At 38.2% G+C, this 21,716-nt stretch overlaps 1 protein-coding gene across 2 annotated transcripts in view; it reads left to right on the top strand.

Annotated features, from left to right (window-relative positions):
- The window catches only part of LOC127436325 (OTU domain-containing protein 7A-like), a 132,960-nt gene extending 120,003 nt beyond the window's left edge, over positions 1-12,957 (top strand). For both annotated transcript variants that reach the window (XM_051690416.1, XM_051690417.1), the window contains 3 exons: positions 7,144-7,258; positions 8,052-8,136; positions 8,242-12,957. In XM_051690416.1, coding sequence (XP_051546376.1) covers positions 7,144-7,258; positions 8,052-8,136; positions 8,242-9,744 — 1,703 coding nt within the window. In that variant the 3' untranslated portion in view covers positions 9,745-12,957. The remainder of the gene's footprint in view (positions 1-7,143; positions 7,259-8,051; positions 8,137-8,241) is intronic.
- The last annotated feature ends 8,759 nt before the right edge of the window (positions 12,958-21,716 follow it).

The raw sequence follows: 21,716 nt of genomic DNA, 5'->3' as shown, positions 1-21,716 counted from the left end.
ATGTACTAAAATAAAAAAGGAATGTCTCAGCTTTTTTATGGTATAATATTTATGTTTTTATCCCAAACCATTGCCGAGATATAATCATTTAAATAATGGCTGTCATAAAACCTTGCTTTTGAGAAAATGGGCTCTGTTGATTCCAGACCATTTTCAGACATTATCTGATAGAATTGGAATATTTATTCAAGCATACATTAAATAATTAAGACAGAAATAATAGTTTAATAAACTTTAAAACTGAAACAATAAGAAAGATTAAAAAAAATAAATAAATAGAAAACCTATTCTACAAAAAAGAAAAATCTAATTTTTTACCAAAGTTTTTCCCCAAAAACGTCCCATTGCAACTTCTGACTCATTTTGATAAAACACATTACATGTTAATTAATTAATTAATATATACATTTTTTTTTTTTTTTACATTTTGTCTTTTGTTTTATGTTTATTGCTAGACAATAACATCATCACATGAATCAGGGTTTTAAACTGTATTTAGATATGTTCCAACATTTTGGTGACAGGGTTGCATAACCTTATTTAAAATTAAACTAGTATAGTTATGTACATAGTTATAGTTACATATAATATATAACTCATATACATGTGTATTTTGACCTCCAGAGGTTAACAGTCAACACTATCTGAAGGTTAAGAATGTGCTCTCTGACAAGCTTACTGGCATTACTGGCAAGTCCCATTTTAGGCCCTTATTTGAACCCTTTTCAATGAAAGTTACTCTTTATCTTCTCTTTCTATTTCTCTCTCTCTCTCTCTCTCTCTCTCTCTCATTAGAGACCGCATTACCTCTGACAGTTGTGCACCACATTTGGTTTAGGCTGTTATCTACTCCTCCCAAACACCCACCTCCCTCTCTTCTCACTTTCCAACAGAGGGTCTCTCTGTTTGGCTGTCTCGGTGGGTGAACCCACCCCCGGATCTTCCGCTCGGGTTTGCCAGGGAGTGCCCGTCTGCCCAATGTGTGTTCAGGTGCCAGCGGTTTCCCGAGAACACTGGGACTCTTGTGTGTGTGTGTGTGTGTGTCCACAAGAGAGAGGAAAAGCAAGAGAGCTACAGAGGGGAATTCTGTCAGAGACAGAAATGTGACAGTGAGCTCTTCGCAATCTTCTTAAAGTTAAAACAATCCTTAGATTCAAACTCACACATGCACACGTAGGTTTATCTATCATAGTGTGGAATTCCCATTGGCTTCTGTTGTTTTTATATTAAATTAATTACATATGCAATATCCCAATCCTTCACCTGGTCCTACGCCTACGCCTTACAAAGACCTTCTGGGATTTTTAGATTTTATTTAACTACTTTTACACTCTAGGTTATTACAGATGCACTGATGTAAAGATGTTTGCTGGTACAATAGCGATAATAATGTTTTATTGTGGCTATTTACTGATATTATCTGCAGTTTCCAGACAGTTCACACTGTAAATTCAGCGACAGTAGATCAAAAGTTTTGTTGCTGAAATCAGTAAGTGCTTCCCAAAATTAAAATCACTGCCCCCAGAGGCCAAAGCTGGAAGTATTGTTGAATTTATGGGCACACGTAGTCTCGCGTAGCCAGACCTGTGACTGCGGCATAGGTCTGGGGTCTGTAGCCACTTCAATTGGCCAAGAACTACCCATTTAGTCAGGAAAGACCATCTAACTGACATGTAAAGAGACCAATCATAGTCGGTTTTGTCATTACGGGGTGTTTAGGGGCGGGGTTATCAGAGATGTATCCTTAATAAAAGACAGACATGGGGGAAAAAATAATTTATACAGCACAGAAAATTTCAGCATAGAAAATTTCAGAGACATAACTAAGTAAACAAAGCAGAAAATGCAGCTCTGCTCGTGGATATACTTTCTGCTACGTTCCTCAAACGAAACTCTGAATATCTTTAAATGATTTGATGTCACTAAGCTGGCAAACTTGGGCAAATTCTGTGATTATTTCGTCCTCAAAAGCGCTCATTCTATCAACCTTGTAAACACAACTCTGCTTCCAGGCAGACTGATAAAATGTCCTGTGTCCGTCTACTTGCAAAAGTTTCATGGAACCAGCCAATCAGATTTGCGCTGACTTGATCGAGAAAGGGTTTTCCGTATACAGTTTACGTAAGTGTGTGTGTTCTAATGTGGCGCTGGAAAATATGTTGGCAATCTTATTTCTACTGATGTTTGGGAGTTCCAGGACAACGCATTGTTTAGCCACATGATTATTGTTTATAGTGGCTGTAAAATACACTGCTGCGAAGGTAGAAATGCCAAACACTTGAATTCACACCTCATCGAGCACAAGCAGGGTTTGTGTGATTAAAGCCAACTAATTGTTTTCCTTGGTGGGTGCAACTGCAGTGATTAATATCTTCCACCAGAGGGGGGTAAATCAAGCCTAAAACCACAATGATCCCGGCTTGGGAATTAATGCTTTGAGTCACTCTCGAAAAGATAATATCACATGACATATATTCCCGCTCATTGCCTGTCTAAATTTCCAGAGTCTGTGCCATGTCGTGCAGCCAGACCCTTTCGACATACATCAACCTCCCCCTCGTGCCAACGGAATAAACTTGGTGTGTAACACATTTGAGCAATGTTGTCTGTCAACATGTCAACAAAGTAGTTCAGTTATAACAACAGACAGACAGCATATGGGTGCCGAATCCCCTATGTTTTATCTGTCTCACTCCCCGCCTCCATTTCCTGTCTCATTCTCTACAACTCATTTCTACAAACACTCCAGGAATAAACTGAATTGGTGGCCCTTGTTCCTTGAGAGCGGGGCCCTTGACGTCATGGTCCGTGCATATACAGCCAGGTTGGGTCAGTCAAGGACAGGTCTACATGATTGCCAGAAGGGATACAAAATACATTATGCTCCAGTCCCTCAGGGTAGAACTGGCAGCAGTGTTGTTTGGATCTGGAACTGGCCCAAGTGGTAACAACAGTGCAAGCTGAAGCATGGAGTGTGTATGAGTCCATGTGAGTACGAATGGTGGCCCAAGGGGGGGAGGACAGCTGCAGTGTAGGAGTCGGAACACAACCCCACATTCACCGTCTGACCCCGCTGTGGTGGGAACTGTATCTGAGTGTGTGACGTGGGGAAAGTACAATTGCGTATTTGTTGGTTAGCTTTATGTATGATTGCCCACATGTATTATTGTGTGTGTGAGAGAGTGTGTTTTTTACAGTTGTGTACAGTTTGTGCTCTGCATTGAAAATTCCACCTACATTTCATTCAGTTTGGACTTTGAATGGATTCTTGCTTGTCCTGGTGTGACTCCACAAGAATTTGATCCACAGAATGCTGGATGAAAGTTGCCAGTGTGTTCCAGTGCGTCAGCGGTCATGTTTTGAATGCCCAGACAGTGATAGGCTATCAGTGAAAAAAGTTAAATCTGTTTCTGGATCAACACCTTTTGTTGGTCCTGGAACAACATTCCTATTAAAGAACATAGTCTTTACCCTATCTGTAAGCCCAACCTTACCCTAAAATCATTGGTCGATGGGAGGTTGATAAGAATGGTATACAAGCCCCTAACCCCACCCATAAGCCTAATCCTAAATCTACCCTTTGACCTATCCCTATAAAATCATGGTATATACAGTACTGTGCAAATGTTTTAGGCAGTTGTGAAAAATGATGTATAATGAGGATGTTTTCAAAAATATGGCCATGAATAATTTTTATCAATCAACTTCATAAAAAGTCCAGTAAACATAAAAAGCCTAAATCAATTTTTGGTGTGACCACCCTATGCTATATATACACCGATCAGCCACAACATTAAAACCACCTGCCTAATATTGTGTAGGTCCACCCCGTGCCGCCAATACAGTGCCAACCCGCATCTCAGAATAGCATTCTGAGATGATATTCTTCTCACCACAATTGTACAGAGCAGTTATCTGAGTTACCGTAGACTTTGTCAGTTCGAAGCAGTCTGGCCATTCTCTGTTGAACTATCTCATCAACAAGGCATTTCCATCACCAGAACTGACGCTCACTGGATGTTTTTTTTTTTTTTGGCACAATTCGGAGTAAATTCTAGAGACTGTTGTGCGTGAAAATCTCAGGAGATCAGTAGTTACAGAAATACTAAAACAAGCCCATCTGGCACCAACAATCATGCAATGGTCCAAATCACTGAGATCACAGTTTTCCCCATTCTGATGGTTGATGTGAACATTAACTGAAGCTCCTGACCTGTATCTGCATGATTTTATGCACTGCACTGCTGCCACAAGATTGGCAGATTAGATAATCGCATGGATGATAGTTGGTGCCAGACGGGCTGGTTTAAATATTTCTGTAACTGCTGATCTCCTGGGATTTTCACACACAACAGTCTATAGAATTTACTCAGAATGGTGCCAAAAACAAAAAAACATCCAGTGAGTGGCAGTTCTGCGGACGGAAACGCCCTGTTGATGAGAGAGGTCAAAGGGTATGGCCAGACTGGTTCGAACTGACAAAGTACGGAAACTAACCGCTCTGTACAATTGTGGAGATGCGGGTTAGCGTTGTTTTGGCAGCACGAGGTGGACCTACACAATATTAGGCAGGTGGTTTTAATGTTGTGGCTGATCAGTGTATACACACACACACATTCAGTATACACCAATGAGCCAAAACATTATGACCACTCACAGATGAAGCTAATAATGTTGATCATCTCCTAACAAGACCACATGTCAAGGTCTGGGTAGATTAGATGGTAAGCGAACAATCAGTTCTCGTAGTCAACATGTTAAATACAGGAGAAAAAGGCAGGTGTAAAGACCTGAGCAATTTAACAAGCTCCAAATTGTTATGGCCAGATGTCTGGGTCAGAGCATCTCTGAAATGGCAAGGCTTGTGGGATGCTCCCGGTCAGCAGTGGTGAGTACCTACCAAAAGTGGTCAGAGGAGGGACAAACCACACTGTCTTTTTCCAGAGCAGCCTGTATTTCTCCTGAGGTTACCTGTGGGCTTTTCTTTGTATCCTGAACAATTCTTCTGGTAGTTGTGGCTGAAATCTTTCTTGGTCTACCTTACCTTGGCTTGGTATCAAGAGATTCCCAAATTTTCCACTTCTTAATAAGTGATTGAACAGTACTGACTGGCATTTTCAAGGCTTTGGATATATTTTTATATCCTTTTCCATCTTTATAAAGTTCCATTACCTTGTTACACAGGTCTTTTGACAGTTCTTTTCTGCTCCCCATGGCTCAGTATCTAGCCTGCTCAGTGAATCCACGTGAGAGCTAACAAACTCATTGACTATTTATACACAGACACTAATTGAAATTTAAAAAGCCACAGGTGTGGGAAATTAACCTTTAATTACCATTTAAACCTGTGTGTGTCACCTTGTGTGTCTGTAACAAGGCCAAACATTCAAGGGTATGTAAATGTTTGATCAGGGCCATTTGGGTGATTTCTGTTACCATTATGATTTAAAAAGGAGCCAAACAACTATGTGATAATAAATGGCTTCATATGATCACTATACTTTTTTGCATGATCAGTCCTATTTTCAAAATCAATGCCAAAATTTCAAAATTTCTGCCAGGGTATGCAAACTTTTGAGCACAAATGTATATACACAGTAAACATAATATATACAGTAAATACATTAAACATGTAATAACTAAAGGATTCTACAATAATTATTATTTATTTCAGTATTATAACTTGATCTGGGAAGATTTTGGATTAAAACTTCATCGATCAAGTGACGTCGAAGCCAACTGTAAATAAAAGGGGGTTTTGAGAATAGCACACTTTTACTCTAAGATTTTACTGTGCATGCTAATACCATGCTAGTACCATGGTTTATGTCCAAACACCATGGTCATACCATGGTACGTGTTCAAAAAAACATTTAATACTATTGTCTATGTCCAAAAACCATGGTAAAACCATGGTCCTTTTTTTTTAGTGGAAACATACATAAACTAAAGGGAGTGTTTGCAGGCTTGTGCTCATTCAAGACAAAATGTTCTGCTGGAGTAAAAGTTGGAAAAACTTAGAGGGTGGACTGAGATTTTGGATGATAAAAATGTTCAGTCAACCAGCTGGGCATTTTTGGCGCTTGCAGTTGCCAGGATTGTGAATTGAAAAGACATGGGTGGGAGGAAAATCGTGTGCTGATTGAAAATTCAACAGGGAGGAAGTGAGTTTCGAGGGTGCACTTACTGTGGAAGACAACTAAATGATACACTTGTCTACACACACTCCATCAATCCTTGACCTTTTCTTTATATCACACACACACACACTTACATTCATTAGTGACTCTATGTCACTCACTCCTACTCTGCATTGAAGATTGCACCCATAGTGTCATTTAAATGAGTCATCGAAGACCAGTATGCTCATCATTGGTGCACCATGAGATGTACCCAGCAGTCACCTGGCAAATGGCAGGGTGTTCATGAGGAGAGAAGACAGTTTGTTCTGTCATGTGTAGGGACAGAAGGGATTGGAACATCCTCTGTTTGAACATGCTGTATTTTCCAACAGTCATGCAGATTGAATCGCTTTAAATCTCTCTTTATTATCAACCCACACTCTCTTTTTGCTCTCATTCAGTTCTCTGCCTGTGGCTTGTATAGACCAGGCAGGTGCAATGATGAATAGAGTGACGGTAAGAGGGAAAACAGGGAAGTAGTGAGCATGGGGATATTTTCTGGATATTTTTCAGGAAACAGTGCCGCACCCAAGTGGTACGGGTCAAAAAAGGCCTGTTCTTGTATGAGTAGCCTGCCCCTTGATTAATGCTGAAATGTGTTTCCTGTGAAATTAGGTGTTGGAGGCTTGGAAAATACAGTATTATTTATATACAGAGTTTACCAGAATCCAAAATTTTACCTCATGACTTGGAGTATAAAAAAATCTACATTTCAGTCATGCCTAGTAATGAGGGGGTGGAGGATCGGGGGTAGCACACTGAAAAGTCATTATTTACTCACCCTCATGTTATTTCAGACCTGTATGACTTTCTTTTCTCTGTGTAACACAAAATGAGATTTGTTTTGTAACTGAGTGCAGTCTGGTTTGTCTCATCTCTTACATCTCTTACATGAAATACATCCTGCTTCTCAACATTACATTTAAATCCCTCATCTTCTCTTTTCGCCCCTCCCTTCCAGCCGTCATCCCATTGACGGACTCTGAGCACAAGCTGCTAGCTCTGCACTTTGCAGTGGACCCTGGGAGGGACTGGGAGTGGGGGAGGGACGACAATGACAACACCAAGCTGGCAAAGTAAGACCCCTATCTTACACTCTCTATCATCTTTCATCTTCCACCCAACCCTACAGCAAGCTTAGCAAAAGTAAATGAATAACTTGTGAGCATACTCAAGCCTGAATGAGGGGTAGTTGAATGGGTAATGTGGAGTAAAGGCCATATGAAGGACTTTATCTATATGTTATCCCTACCATATGAGGGATTTAATTGGGCTAAATCTGTCCAGCAGGTCCCAGCACTTGGTAATAGGCAACATTGTCCTCACAGAGGTCGAACTGCTCTTGACAGACATTATTCATTTTAAAACCTGTACAGACCTACGTATATAACTCCAAGGAACATTGTACAAACGGTTATCAGTATTACACTTTGCTTCATTGAGTTATAAGTTTAAGACAACGTATGCAGGATGTTTTCAAAACTGAGTAACTTTCCCGATTATTTGCAGCAGCACTGCACAGACCATGAATTACAGAAGAAAGAACAGAGACCCAAAACAAACATCTGTGCTGAAATAACTGTAATGAGTTGGCCTTGAGTCCATTGTCTCTATAATGGGATACAGAATACAAACTAATTGCTATCATACTCTGGTGACTTGATTTATGCACTGATTGAGTTCCTAGTTGCATATCTCAATTGGTTTGGGATTTCTACCATTTCTTCACTGACATGTAGGAGAAGACAAGAAATAGGGGAATCCAAGTCTACATCTGTTGTTTTAATTCTGCAGCAGGTTATATTCTTAAACTGATTCAATATTTTTATATGAAATGAGATGTTTGACAATGTTGTCTTCTCTCTCCAGTCTTATTCTGTCACTAGAAGCTAAACTTAACCTTCTGCACAATTACATGAATGTAACATGGATTCGAATTCCATCTGAAACAAGGGTAAGTGGCCACCGATAATTGGTTTTACTTTGGTTTATTCCATATAGTTTTTTTAAAGAACAGTGCTGATTGATTGAGCCCTGATGGCTAATTTGTGTCTTACAGGCTCCCTTGGCTCAGCCAGAGTCGCCCACTGCCTCTGCAGGTGAGGACGTACAGTCTCTAGCAGAATCTATGGATTCGGACCGGGAGTCGGTTTGCAGTAACTCCAACATCAATAACAGCAAGTCAAGTAAGGAAAAGGACAAGGACAAGCAGAGAAAGGACAAAGACAAAACTCGGGTGGACTCAGTGGCTAACAAGTTGGGCAGCTTTAGCAAGACTCTTGGTATCAAACTTAAGAAGAATATGGGTGGCTTTGGAGGACTTGTCCATGGCAAGATCAGCAAGTCCACCTTGACGAATGGTCGGACGGTAGAGAATGGAGAGCAGAAGTCTAAGAAAAAGGACTCTAAAACACGAAAAGGGAGCAAAGAGGAGTCCGGCCAGTCGGCCAGCACGTCCTCCTCAGAGAAGGCAACCAGCCCCTCTCCTACAGACCATGCCTCTGGTAGCTCACCTGTCGAGAGACAGTCCGGATCAGGCAAAAACTCGGGTGACCGGACTCTGGACAACTGGAAGTACAGCACAGATGTAAAACTGAGCCTGAACATTCTTCGGGCAGCCATGCAAGGTGAGCGAAAATTCATTTTTGCTGGGTTGCTGCTGACCAGCCACCGACACCAGTTCCACGAAGAGATGATCAGCTTCTATTTAAGCAGCGCCCAAGAACGCTTCAGTGCCGAGCAGGAGCAGAAGAGGAAAGCTGAGGCTGAAAAGAAATCTCAGACCAATGGTGTGGCACTGAAGAAACCTGAACAAGAGAGCATTTTCCAAAGGGAGCATTCAGATAGCTCTCCACCTGAAAGCTGCTCACCAGAACTGCATCCCAGCCATAATCCTACACAGGCTGTGATGGTCCAAGAAAGGGGAAGTCCAAAGCTTGCTGCTTCCCCCATCCTAATACCCATTCCAACCCCCATGTCCCCTGTCCCTTTCTCTTCCCCCAGTAATGGTGCTAAGAGACCCGGACCAGTCCCTGTTTCAGCTCACTATAGCCATACACCACCTATCCAGAGGCACAGTGTCATCCACCTGAGGGATGTCAATATGCAGTCATCCAGCTACCAGGATAAGTCCTACAAGCCAGTGGTGGGCATGCTCAAGACATGTGCAACCTACCCCCAACAAAACCGCTCACTGTCCTCTCAGAGCTACAGCCCAGCCCGCATGTCTGGGATTCGTACCGTCAATGCCGTAGACACCCTCCCATACAACATGCCTGGGGAACACAAGTCCCACACTTACACAAATGGCTTCAGCAGTGGTGACATCCGGGACTGTCTGGAGTTTGCAGACGAGGACCCGGCGCCCCACGCCTGGCTTGGGCCAGACAAAACCAAAGGGCAGAGCTCCATTTGTCCAATGTACTGCTTTCAGCAGAAACGCTGCAGGAGGGAGAACTGCACCTTTTATGGGCGACCTGAGACGGAGAACTTTTGCTCCTACTGTTATAGAGAGGAGCTAAAACACAGAGAAAGGGAGTTGAAGGTGCACCGGCCCGGATAGCCCCCCACACATACAGATATACAGCCACCACAAGTGTGTGTGAAAGAACGGCAACACAACCACCTTTTTGCACTTTGCAATTGATACAAGAGCTGGCATAAAATTTTCCTACTATATTTGAGATCGGCCTCCTTGTATTCTTGATACGTTACTCTCAATAGCGAACAAACACTGCTTTAAGGCTACAGTATACTTTGGTTTTTCCGATGCCGCTATGTATCACTCACAGAGCGTGCATCAGCACAGTCTGTGTGGACTGTTGGTGTACAGCCCAGTTTTTCTAGCCTTGCATACCTGTATGCATCTGTGCCAGTCATTTGCGCATGCTCCTCCCGTTGACTGTACTAAATAGTATCACAAAGCTGTTGCAGTGCGCATGCATCGAGCATGTCCGTACAGGTTTACAGTTAAAAGCGTATACTTTGAAAGGCTAGAGCACAGTGTGAGATACATAATGGGCCGGTACACGGAAAAACGAAGTATACCCTAGTCTTTACAGTGACAAGAAGTGCAACCAGAATCAGTTTACAGCTTTGGCCAGAGATTGTGTTATTGTTTGTCTAATGTCCGATGAATTCAATCTTTTACTTGTTCTAGAGTAAAAGCTCATGTCTGTGCATTTTGCTCAGTCTGTGTTGTAAGACTCCTTGTACCTGCAGAAAGAGATGTTAAAGCATATGTCAGTCTCTCTAAAGGGGTTTCCCAAATCATGGAAGGGAAAACTCTCTTTAGAGGTCATTATAATGCAATACTTCACAGCATAGCTCTTTGGAATCTCAATATTGAATAGGGTTGATTTTTGCTGTGCATTGCAAATAATTACAAAGGAAGTAATTATATTACTGTTTAACACTGGAATTTTTTTTGAAAGCAATAAGTTTGGTAACAACCACAATCCCTTCCTCCTTTTTTATCTATGCATTCATAATATCAGCCATATTCTACTTTTTACCCATATAATTCTATTGGATGTGGATGGGATTCGTAGAGGTCTGCTGTTAAAAGATCATTATAGTGGAAATACTCAATATGTGGCATATCAAAATGTGCTTTCAGATTGACCTTCTGGTATATATATATATATATATATATATATATATATATATATATATATATATATATATATATATATATATATACTGACTTTCCATCTTGCAGCATATTGTAATATAAAGCCTTTTCATAGAAGGGTTTGCATTCCATGATGAAATCAAATGAATCCTTACTATTGTGTACTACTTGACATCTGATACAGTGAGTTGACTTCCATGCAGTGCTGTCTGTATTTGCAATATATTACAGAGTCATGCTAGTAAATTCTAAATTACACCTTAAAAACATCTAACTTGAGGATATAAGTATGAAATGCAAACCCTTATATGCTTCAGCAGTGGACTAAAGGTGGAAAGCTTGTTAAACCTTGTACGTGTCAGCTGTTTATTACCTTCATTAATGGCACAGTTCGGCTATAAGTGGCAACTGTTCATCAACATTCTCTAGCACTCATGCTAACACTGCCGTACTAGCCTCTCATGTGTCAAAAAAGGTCGCTCATTTCATTTGTCCTCTTATTAGCAAAATTGGATATTTCAAGGTACAAATCTACCTGTTACAGGTTAGCATTCTAAAAGCATTATTTATTTCTGATAACATTTTTCACAGCAGTCTAACACAGTGTCCTAATTAGGTGTAATGTGACAAGGTACCAGTGACCAAATTCAGTGTGGCACGACAAAATTCATAGCCAATCTGAACATATCTACTGGGTGTTTAATAAACAACTATTTAGAGCAGTATTTTGGACCAATTCGATTTCACTGTGGGTTAAGTTACCCAGTGTATTGCAACAAAAATAGAAACAAAGCATCTGACAAAATGCCTTGTTGGGTGCGTTGCTTGAACGAAAAATCATTTTATTTATGGCTTTTAGCATTCCGCGTAGTCAGGACACATTGTTAACCTTGTACTTCAGATTACCACAAACACAAATGTAAAATTCGGCATTTCAAGGTACAAAGATACATGTTAGCATTTATTTTTGACCGCATAGATAAAACATTGACCACTGCAGTGTAAAATGTTTTTACAAAACAGCTATATTCATGGGTAATGTCTAACTATCCACCAAACAAACAATGGTTTCACAGTTAAAAAGCACTAGTCCTCATTGTGTGCTAGGAAATCAGGATGCTACACATAACTCTGCCACTCAAAACACCACAGAACTTTGTGCGATTCAATAAGCGCACTAGCCACTTTGTGTGCCTCTACTAAGCAAAGGCCCCACCAAGTGCTTTTGTACTCCACAGTCAAGATTATCGTAAGAGCAACGCTTGTTGTATTTTGCTGTGCGGTGATGTCCAGGTAACCCACGCTATGTCTCAGTGAGTGTGTTTTGTCTTTCCTGGCCAAGGATGTCCACTGCTTCCTTTGTCCACCCCCCCCCCCCCCTTAGAATTGTAAAATATGATTTTGTATTCATTTAAGAGTTTTACACTAAATTATTAATTTGCACATTAGGTACCAATGTAAATAGAAGGAGAAAAAGAGACAAAATAAGATTAGTTTATTGTTAACAACAGTGTCCGTGTGGTTCTTTTTATTGTTTTTCTCTAAGCAAGGTGTGCGCATGTGTGTCTACATCTTTGTGTGCCTGTGTGTGTGTTTTTTCTCAATGTCTTGTAATTTGAGAAGTGCCCTAGGCTGCTGTTTCAGTCTACAATACAACACCCACATTAGACTGTCTGCCGTCTCATATGATTAATTTAATGAGACTGGAACAGATTCCTGTAAAAAAAAAAAACGTGCATGTCCTGTTCGGTTGCAGTAGTTGCTGTCAGTTGTGGAACACAGCCTAAGACACAAGTATTTAGTATGAGACAGCTCTAAACAGCTGCCTCACATGTCACCTGTCTAACATCTGCCAGAAGGGTCTCAAACTGACAATAAACTCCCTGTGCTGCATGTTCACTTACGACAGACATTCTTTGCATACTGTACATAGATGGATTTGAGGCCTGGTATTTAAAACATGTCACTTAAAAGTGTGCCTTGTTTCTTGGAATAAGAGATAAATAATGTGGTTATGGACTCAAAAATGGGAGGCAGTCACCCTTCAAAAGTGTATTGGGAAAGAAAAATCTAAAATGAGATTTCTTCGTTTTTTCTAGAAGATAGCAAGAGACCAAATAAAGACTTTTACTTAAAGGAATAGTTCACCCAAAAATGAAAATTCTCTCATCATTTACTTACCCTTATGCCATCCCGAATGTGTATGACTTTCTTTCTTCAGCAGACCACAAATGAAGAATTTTAGAAGAATTTCTCAGCTCTTTTGGTCCATACAATGCAAGTGAATGGGTGCCAAAATTCTGAAGCTCCAAAAATCACATAGGTCAACATAAAAGTAATCCATATGACTCCAGTGGTGAAATGCATATCTTCAGAAGCGGTTTGATAGGTGTGGGTGAGAAACAAATCAATATTTTAGTTGATGTTTACTATAAATTCTCCTCCCTGCTCAGTCAGTCTCCACTTTCACTTTCTAATTCTTCTTCTTGTGTTTTTGACGATTCACATTCTTCATGCATATGCCACCTATTGGGCAGGGAGAAGAATGTCTAGCAAAAATTGACTTAAATATTGATCTGTTTCTCACGCACACCTATCATATCACTTCTGAAGATATGGATTTAACCACTGGAGTCGTATGGATTGCTCATGCTGCCTTTACATGCTTTTTTGGAGCGTCAACATTTTGGCACCCATTCACTTGCATTGTATGGACCTACAGATCTGAGATATTCTTCTAAAAATCTTCATTAGTGTTCAGCAGAGGAAAGAAAGTCATACACATCTGGGATGGCATGAGGGTGAGTAAATGATGAGAGAATCTTCATTTGTCGGTGAACTATTCCTTTAAAGAGATAGTTCACTCAAAAATAAAATTTAATTTATTTACCCTCATGTTGTTCCAAACCTGTATGACTCTTTTTCTTCCGTTGACCACAAAATGAGAAATGTAGCAAAATTTTCAGAAAAATACCAGAGACAAAGTTGATATTTAAATGAAACATAACTGAGAACTCAAGTCTCTTGATCTGTGAAAGAGCAACCTCTAAGCAATCATTTTCTTCCTCTGTGTAGTCATACATGTTTTAAGCCACTCTGTTAACGAGACTCCAAAATATACTGAATTGTAAAATGTCACTCTGGCTTATCTGTTATCAACAAATGTAATTTGCATCATCCTGAGAGGTTTTGCAATTGTCGTGAAACAGGATACTCACAAGTTTGCAAAAGGATCACAGACACACACCCTGCACCCACACATTTTACTGAGAGTAGATCTTAGGGCACATGGTACGCAAGGCATAATTCTGCTGATGCAGGGCGCTTTCCCAGGAACTGAATCATGTTCTTAAGCTTTTAGAAAGATGGAAAATGACTCACTAATCATTTCATAATTGGCTTAGCATTTACTGTAGCAACCCGAACATCATGTCATTATCAGTGGTTTTGCAAGGGATTTAAAAGGGTACTCTTATCAGCTTTAAATGAATAGTTCACTCCAAATACATTTCTGTCATTATTTAGTCACCCTCATGATGTTCCAAATCCATTAGCACATTATAATTTTATGCATATACTACATATGTTTTTGTACATAATACACTCACTGAGCACTTTATTAAGAACACTATGGAGTGGTTATCTGAGTTACTGTAGCCCTTCTGTCAGCTTGAACAAGTCTGGCCATTCTTCGTTGACCTCTCTCATCAACAAGGAGTTTCCATCCACAGAACTGCAATTCACTGGAAGTTTTTATTTTTTTATTTTTGTGTGTGAAAATCCCAGGAGATCAGCAGTTACAGAAATACTCAAACCAGTCCATCTGGGACCAACAATCATGCCATGGTCCAAATCACTGAGATCACATTTTTTCCCCATTCTGATGGTTAATGTGAAAATTAACTGACGCTCCTGACATGTATCTGCATGATTTTATGCACTGCACTGCTGCCACATGATTGACTGATTAGATAATCGCATGAATAAGTAAGTGTTCCTTGTAAAGTGCTCAGTGAGTGAGTACATTTAGAGGCCAGTAAACCAAAAACATGGTTCTAAGTGAAAACATCATAATATTACAGTACGTTGAATGGGACAACCAGTCATATGTGCAGTGCCCCGACCCCTTAAGAGTTCAGCAGAGGGGGAGATGTTTTTCTTTTTAAAAGTCCACGTGAACAGTCATCTCCGCTCAAGGCAGCATGCACAAAGATACAAAGACACCCTGCCATCTATCAACCAGCAGTACAGCCCCTTTCTGTGACCTAGTTTGCATTTGTGCATTGCTCTCTTCAAAACACTCCCCTGCCCAAGATTGAAGACTTTGCATTCAACAGCTTACAGGGCTGAGTTGCTCAAAGAATGAGAAAAAGCACAAAGGAAAAACAAGATAAGGTGATCCAGTGCACAGTATGTGTGTTTGTGCAGTGTTGTTTGTGATCCAGCATTGGCGTAGGGGAAAAGAGAATGTGTAGTGTGTTTAACTAGGTCATGGCATGTTGTCATGTGTTTATAGGACTGAATGTTAAGAGGTCTTGTGACATGGCTGCCAAAGCTTTATTGTGCTGTACAGTACATAACAGGACAAGGCAGCATTAGTGTACCATTCTATAGGGTCCCTCTTTCTTTTAGCTGGGTTAGTTCAGACAGAAAAAGCAATTTCCAAGCCAAGATCAACGGTGTCTCTTGACTTCTACTGTCCTTCGTTTAATGATACTGTTGAACACAAAAGGAGAATTTTGGAAGAATCTTCACGCAGTTCTTTTCCATACAACAACAGGTCATTGTGACCATGACTCAAGCTCCAAAAAGGGCTAAAAACAACTATAAAAGTAGTCCATATGACTCATGTGATATATTCCAAGTCTTCTGAAGCCATGCGATAGCCTTGTGTAATGAACAGATTAAAATTAAAGCTATTATTCTCTGAAAAAAAAAAATAATAAAACTTTCTCTGCTGAAACTCTCAAAAATATGTATGTATGGAAGCCTGTTTCCTCTACATGGAAAAAGTGTGCTTTGTTAAGTCATAATTATGAGATTAGATAATAAGTCATAATTAAGATAAAAAGTCATAATTATGAGATGCTGTATATCATAATCATCATTTACTGTTCAACCAAAAATATAGAAATGAGAAAACATAAGAAATGAGTTTGAAACTCATAACTATGACTTTTTATCTTATGACTTTTTATCTCATTATTATGACTTAGTATCTCATAATTGTGACTTTTTATGTCATAAAGATGACTCTGAATCTAATAATTATGATTTTTATATCTTGTAATTATGACTTATCTCATAATTATGACTTTCTATCTCAAACTTATGAATCAATCAAATAATCCTGACATTATCTCATAAATATGACTTAGTATCTCATAATTATAACTCTCTAAATTTAGTCATGATTTACTATCTCATAATTGTCACTTTTATCTCAAGATTCACTTTTTATCTCATAATTATGACTTTGAATCTCATAATTGAATTTTTATATCTCGTAATTATGACTTATTTTCTCATAATTGTAGACTTTCTATTTAAAAATTCTGACTCAATCAAACAGTTATAATATTATCTCTTAAATATATCTTAGTATCTTATAATTATGACTTACCAAGGCACGATTTTTAATTGACACACAAATCTAATTTTCGATTTGCCATATTTTAAACTGGCACGCTTCGTTTCATGTGATTGAGATTTGAGAGCTACTATGGAGGGAAAGATTTTTTGTGAATAGCAACTTACATTTCAATCTGTTCCTCACACAAAGCTATCATATGGCTTCAAATATCTTGGAATATAATGCACTCATATGGACTACTTTGATGAGCCTTTCATGGTGTTTTTTTTAAGAGTTTGATAGCTGATTACTCCAAACTGTCAAAGAGCTGCATATAGATGAAATACTTAAAAAGTATTTTTTGTGCTTCACCAATAAAAATATAGCATGCACGTTTGGAATGACAATAGGATGAGTCAATAATGACAGAATTTTCATTTTTGTGCAAACAATTTTTTTTTTTCAAACTAACCTTAGTTTTAACACACTAGTATTAAAAAATTATCATGCAACAAACATTGTGGTGTTTAAGTGTTTTCTGTCATCATTTACTCACCCCCATATCGTTACAAACCCGTTTCAACATATATATATATATATATATATATATATATATATATATATATATATATATATATATATATATATATATATATATTTATTTTTTCCATGGAGCACAAGAGGACATATTTTCAGAAATGTTGGCGCTGCTCTAGTCCATACAGTGAAAGTGAATAGGGACTAAGGCAGTCCCTAACATACTACCTAACATCACCTTTTGTGTTTCATATAAGAAGGTCATAAAGGTGAGTAAATAATAATTTAATAATTTTTGTTTTGGGTTGAACTATCCCTTTAAATTAGCCAATAATAAATAAAAAGAGCAGGAACAGAAAGGTCTTTCGACAGGTCAACCAGTCCACCCTGCAGAGGCGACATGAATGAGCAGAGAAAGGCAGCAACTAAAATACTCACTGGTGAGTGTGTCCTCTTTTCTGCAAGAGACAGAGAGACAGACAAAAGGGAAAGAACAAGAAAAGTATTTTCTTTATTGTGTCTACAAGATTTATGGTTGTCATTGAAACCATCAACAGCTTTGTTTTGTTTTCAGTGAGTGCAGGAGCCCCATGATAGAGACACACCCAGCTATCTGTGTTGCCACTTGTATGGAAGTAATTCCCCAACAAAAGCTCTTATCAAAAACACTAATTATCATCTTTACTTTCATGTTGGTAACAGCAGTGTCTGTCTCGGCTCTTACATAATGAGACCAAAAAGAGGAAATAATGCTTCTAATAAATATGAATGCTTACTTTTCTGCCAGGATTGTCATTCAAATTAAAACAAAAGGATTGACTGTTATATTAAATGCAGCATGGAAAAACTGATCATTGTTGTTTTAGTAATGCTTTCACCCTTACATCTTAAAGTGGCTGTTTTGCATCTGTTAGGTGTGTGTGTGTGAGAGAGAGAGAGAGAGAGAGAGAGCCCCAGAGAGGAGTATCACACCACAACAGCACCAATTGAGAGACACCCACTCACAGTCTGAGTTCAAGGAGCTTTAATCCTGATCATAAAGCACAACCACACTGCTTCACCCACCCTTATATCTCTCTCAATTATTCTCGCACCCACACACACCTTACTTTCTTTCATCTTTGCAGCTAGTCTGTAGAGGAAAAGGTGTACCACTTAAAAATAAAATGAGGGAATACATTTTAGCTGTCAATTTGAAAAGATATTTATTTATGGATTGTTTTGTTCAACCTAGTCTCAGAGGATCAAGTTACTATACAAAGGATTCAAAAGGATTTTTATGTCATATGTACAGTACATATAGCAGCAGTTTCCTGGTGAATTGAACACTAGAGGCACCACAACAACAATGACCTTTATTCTATTTCACACACATCACAAGTAAAATGGCAGATTATCAGTTCATAAACACTTACTTTTCAACCTGTTCCTCACACAGTGCTATCTTATACATCAAAACACTTTTATTATAGTGCATGACTTGTAAGGCTACACATTGCAAGCAAATGTGATCAAATTGCATGGTAGCTCTGATAGGTGTGTGGTTGCTTCAGCAATTGCGTGTTTGATCTCATATTTGCTTTCTATGACACTATCGGTTAAGTTTAGTTTTAAGGTTTAGGGTAGGGTGTCGGTTTTGTTAATTTAAACTCAATAGATCTTTCACCTTGTTGACCCCGCGTATTTTGGCTTCGCTCTATGCAACGCATAATTTTATTTTATTTAAACTGACTGATCTCAGTTCAGGAGACTCTGTGCTGTCAGTAAAGGGTTAAACTATTGAAGCATCAAGTCATGTGACAAAACAACAGTGCAGCGATCGCAGAGAAGTTTGTGTTTGGTTGAAACGCCAACAAAACTACACCTGGTAAGAAACCTAATTCAGTTTTTACATTGAAACCTGTTTGAGTCAAAAGATTAGAGTCTCATGTTTCATCCAATATGCCATTTTTAAAATTTGAGTGATATATCGCAAAACACCACAGTGTTAAACACAATGACCACATTTGTGGACTGTATGCTCAGTTTCAGTTAAAATCTCCTATATTCACTGTGCATTACTACATTGAGAATGAACGGATGCATCCAAAAACTGGAAAATGTTGCTTTCAGAGGCTTTATTATGGAGTTAGGATGAAGATAATGTGCATTTCAAACTGTTCTGAAACCAGTGCAGACAGACAGCACACTTGAGGTTCAGTCATTCATTAAATAGGGAGCAAGGGAGTGTCCTATAGCTCTCTATGCAGCTAAGTGCGCTCAAGCCCAACCTCCTATTTAACCTTGTGCGAACCCACGTCCACATGTGTGGACGTTGTATTTTGGCTTTGCTATACGCAATGCATAACTTAAATAAATAAAAGCCAACTGAATACTGTTCACAATACTATAGACTGTCATTTAAAGGGTTAACTTCTGCTGCACTGAGTCACGTGACAACAGCATGCCATCGTTTTCCTTGAAGCACTCAATGGATGCAGCGCCAACAAAAGTGCCTCTGGTAAGATATCCCATTACGTTTTTTAACTGAAACCTATTTGGTTGTAAAGAGTAGAGTCTCTAGTTTCCTTTGATATGCTGCTTTAAAAAATCTGTTCATTTTTTGCACGTCAGCGCCCTGATAAACATGATGTCCACATATAAGGATTTTGGGACATTATTCCCTCAGAAGTTGAAAAAACATGTTAGTTATTTTGAATAACTTTCAACATTAACACATCTGTGGGTCATTTTGTTTCATTTTAATATACATTTTGTTATATTTAATTTTTATTATAACTGTGCAATATGATTCTATTCATTAACATATCTAATTAACATCAGTTAATGCGTTCCTATATATTTACTGTACATTTTCACATTAAGAATAAATGGGTTCTTCCAAAAGCTGAAAAATGTTGCTTTCAGAGGCTTTATATGGAGTTAGGATGAAAATAAAGTGCATTTCAAACTGTTCTGAGACCAGTGAAGACAGACAGCACACTTGAGGTTCAGTCATTCACTAAATAGGGAGCAAGGGAGTAAGGGAGCATCCTATAGCTTTTTATGGAGCTAATCCGAGTTCAGTTCCAGGCTGCAGAAGATGTTTGGACCACTCAACATGTTTGGCAGACATTGGATAATGGTAATCAGTACATAGATTCAGAATGTTATAATGCTACATTTTATTTTAACATGATTGTCAGTGATTGGATGATGCTGGACTTTACTTTGAATAAGTATAATTTATTCAGCTTTACAGAAAATCACCTGTAATGTCTGTAATATCTCAAAAATGTGAATAACCAACACTCCTGGAAACATAATAAACAATTTGATGAAAAAAATCGGACTTTCTATAGCTTAGTGTTATTTAACATTTCACAACGTAGTCCTGCTGTCCACATATGTGGACATTCATTTTTAGGAAAAGTATTTGCTCTAGAAATAATAATAAAAAATAAAAAAAAATAATTATATATATATATATAGGAGGATAAAGTTCATAAAAAATTTGATGAAAAAAATCTGACTCTCTATAGCTTGGTATTATTTAAAATTTCACAGCTTAATATCACTGTCCTTATATGTGAATATCAATTTTTAGGAAAACTATTTGGTCTAATTTTTCTTTTTTTGGGGGGATGTTTCTTAGGGGCTACTAGTTACAAATCAAAATGGGGAATGGAAAATTTACACAGTAGTCACACAGGGGTCTCACGAGGTTATCCTTCAAAAACCTCATCTGTTTGGGAGAACATTTACTCGCTTTTAGCGCCACACAGTGTACATTTTACCTCGGAACTGCAGTCAGGGTTGGGGAGTAACGGATTACATGTAACGGGATTACGAATTTAAAATACAAAATATAAGTAACTGTTCCACTACAGTTACAATTGAAATCATTGGTAATTAGAATACAGTTACATTCAAAAAGTATTTTGATTACTGAAGAGATTACTTTGCATTTTATTGTCATTTGTTTCATTTATTATTTAGTCCTTTCAGATGGAAAACATTTATACATATAAATGATGTGATCCAAAGTGTATTTGAACAGCGGTGAAACACTTTCTTATGATGTGTTATGATGCTTCATACGAGCAGACAGAGAAGTAAGTTTGAAGTAAGTTTGGAGCAGAAGAAATAGAAATAAACCTTGTGTAAATTGTTAGCTTTATGCTAAACTAAAATGCTATTTCTAGCCGTTTTACATGCACGTTACCAGGCACGATCATATTTTTTTATCAAGGAAATTCACATTGGAGCATAATTTCTTTTTTTCTAGTAAGACCTTTGATATTAGGGCAAAAAAAAAAAAAAATATTGTTTCCCTGTAAAAATATCTAAAAGTCCTTAAAACAAGATCAGTTTGATTTATCTTGTTTTAGAAACAACACTGCATAAGATATTTAGGTTTTTCAGAGAATGTATTTTTAGCGTGTATTTTGTCTTACTGTACTGGCAGAGTTTTTATAGTCAAAACAAGTGAAAAAAATCTACCAGTGCTGAAGAAGTAATCCAAAGTATTTAGAATACGTTACTGATCTTGAGTAATCTAACGGAATATGTTACAAATTACATTTTACAGCATGTATTCTATAATCTGTAGTGGAATACATTTCAAAAGTAACCCTCCCAACCCTGACTGCAGTGATATATGTAAGGAGCCATGTGATAACAATTAGCAAAAATGTTGCTATAGTCACGTAATTTGAATAAAATCAGGCTGATTTTGTTACATTTAATTGCATTTTTATAAATGTATTATTATTTCTTAAAATATCTAATATTTATTTGTGAATTTAAAAAG

Source organism: Myxocyprinus asiaticus, chromosome 46, assembly GCF_019703515.2.
Source record: "Myxocyprinus asiaticus isolate MX2 ecotype Aquarium Trade chromosome 46, UBuf_Myxa_2, whole genome shotgun sequence".
Lineage (NCBI taxonomy): Eukaryota > Metazoa > Chordata > Actinopteri > Cypriniformes > Catostomidae > Myxocyprinus > Myxocyprinus asiaticus.
Note: the sequence above shows the minus strand (reverse complement) of the source record. Positions and strands in the feature narration are given on the sequence as shown.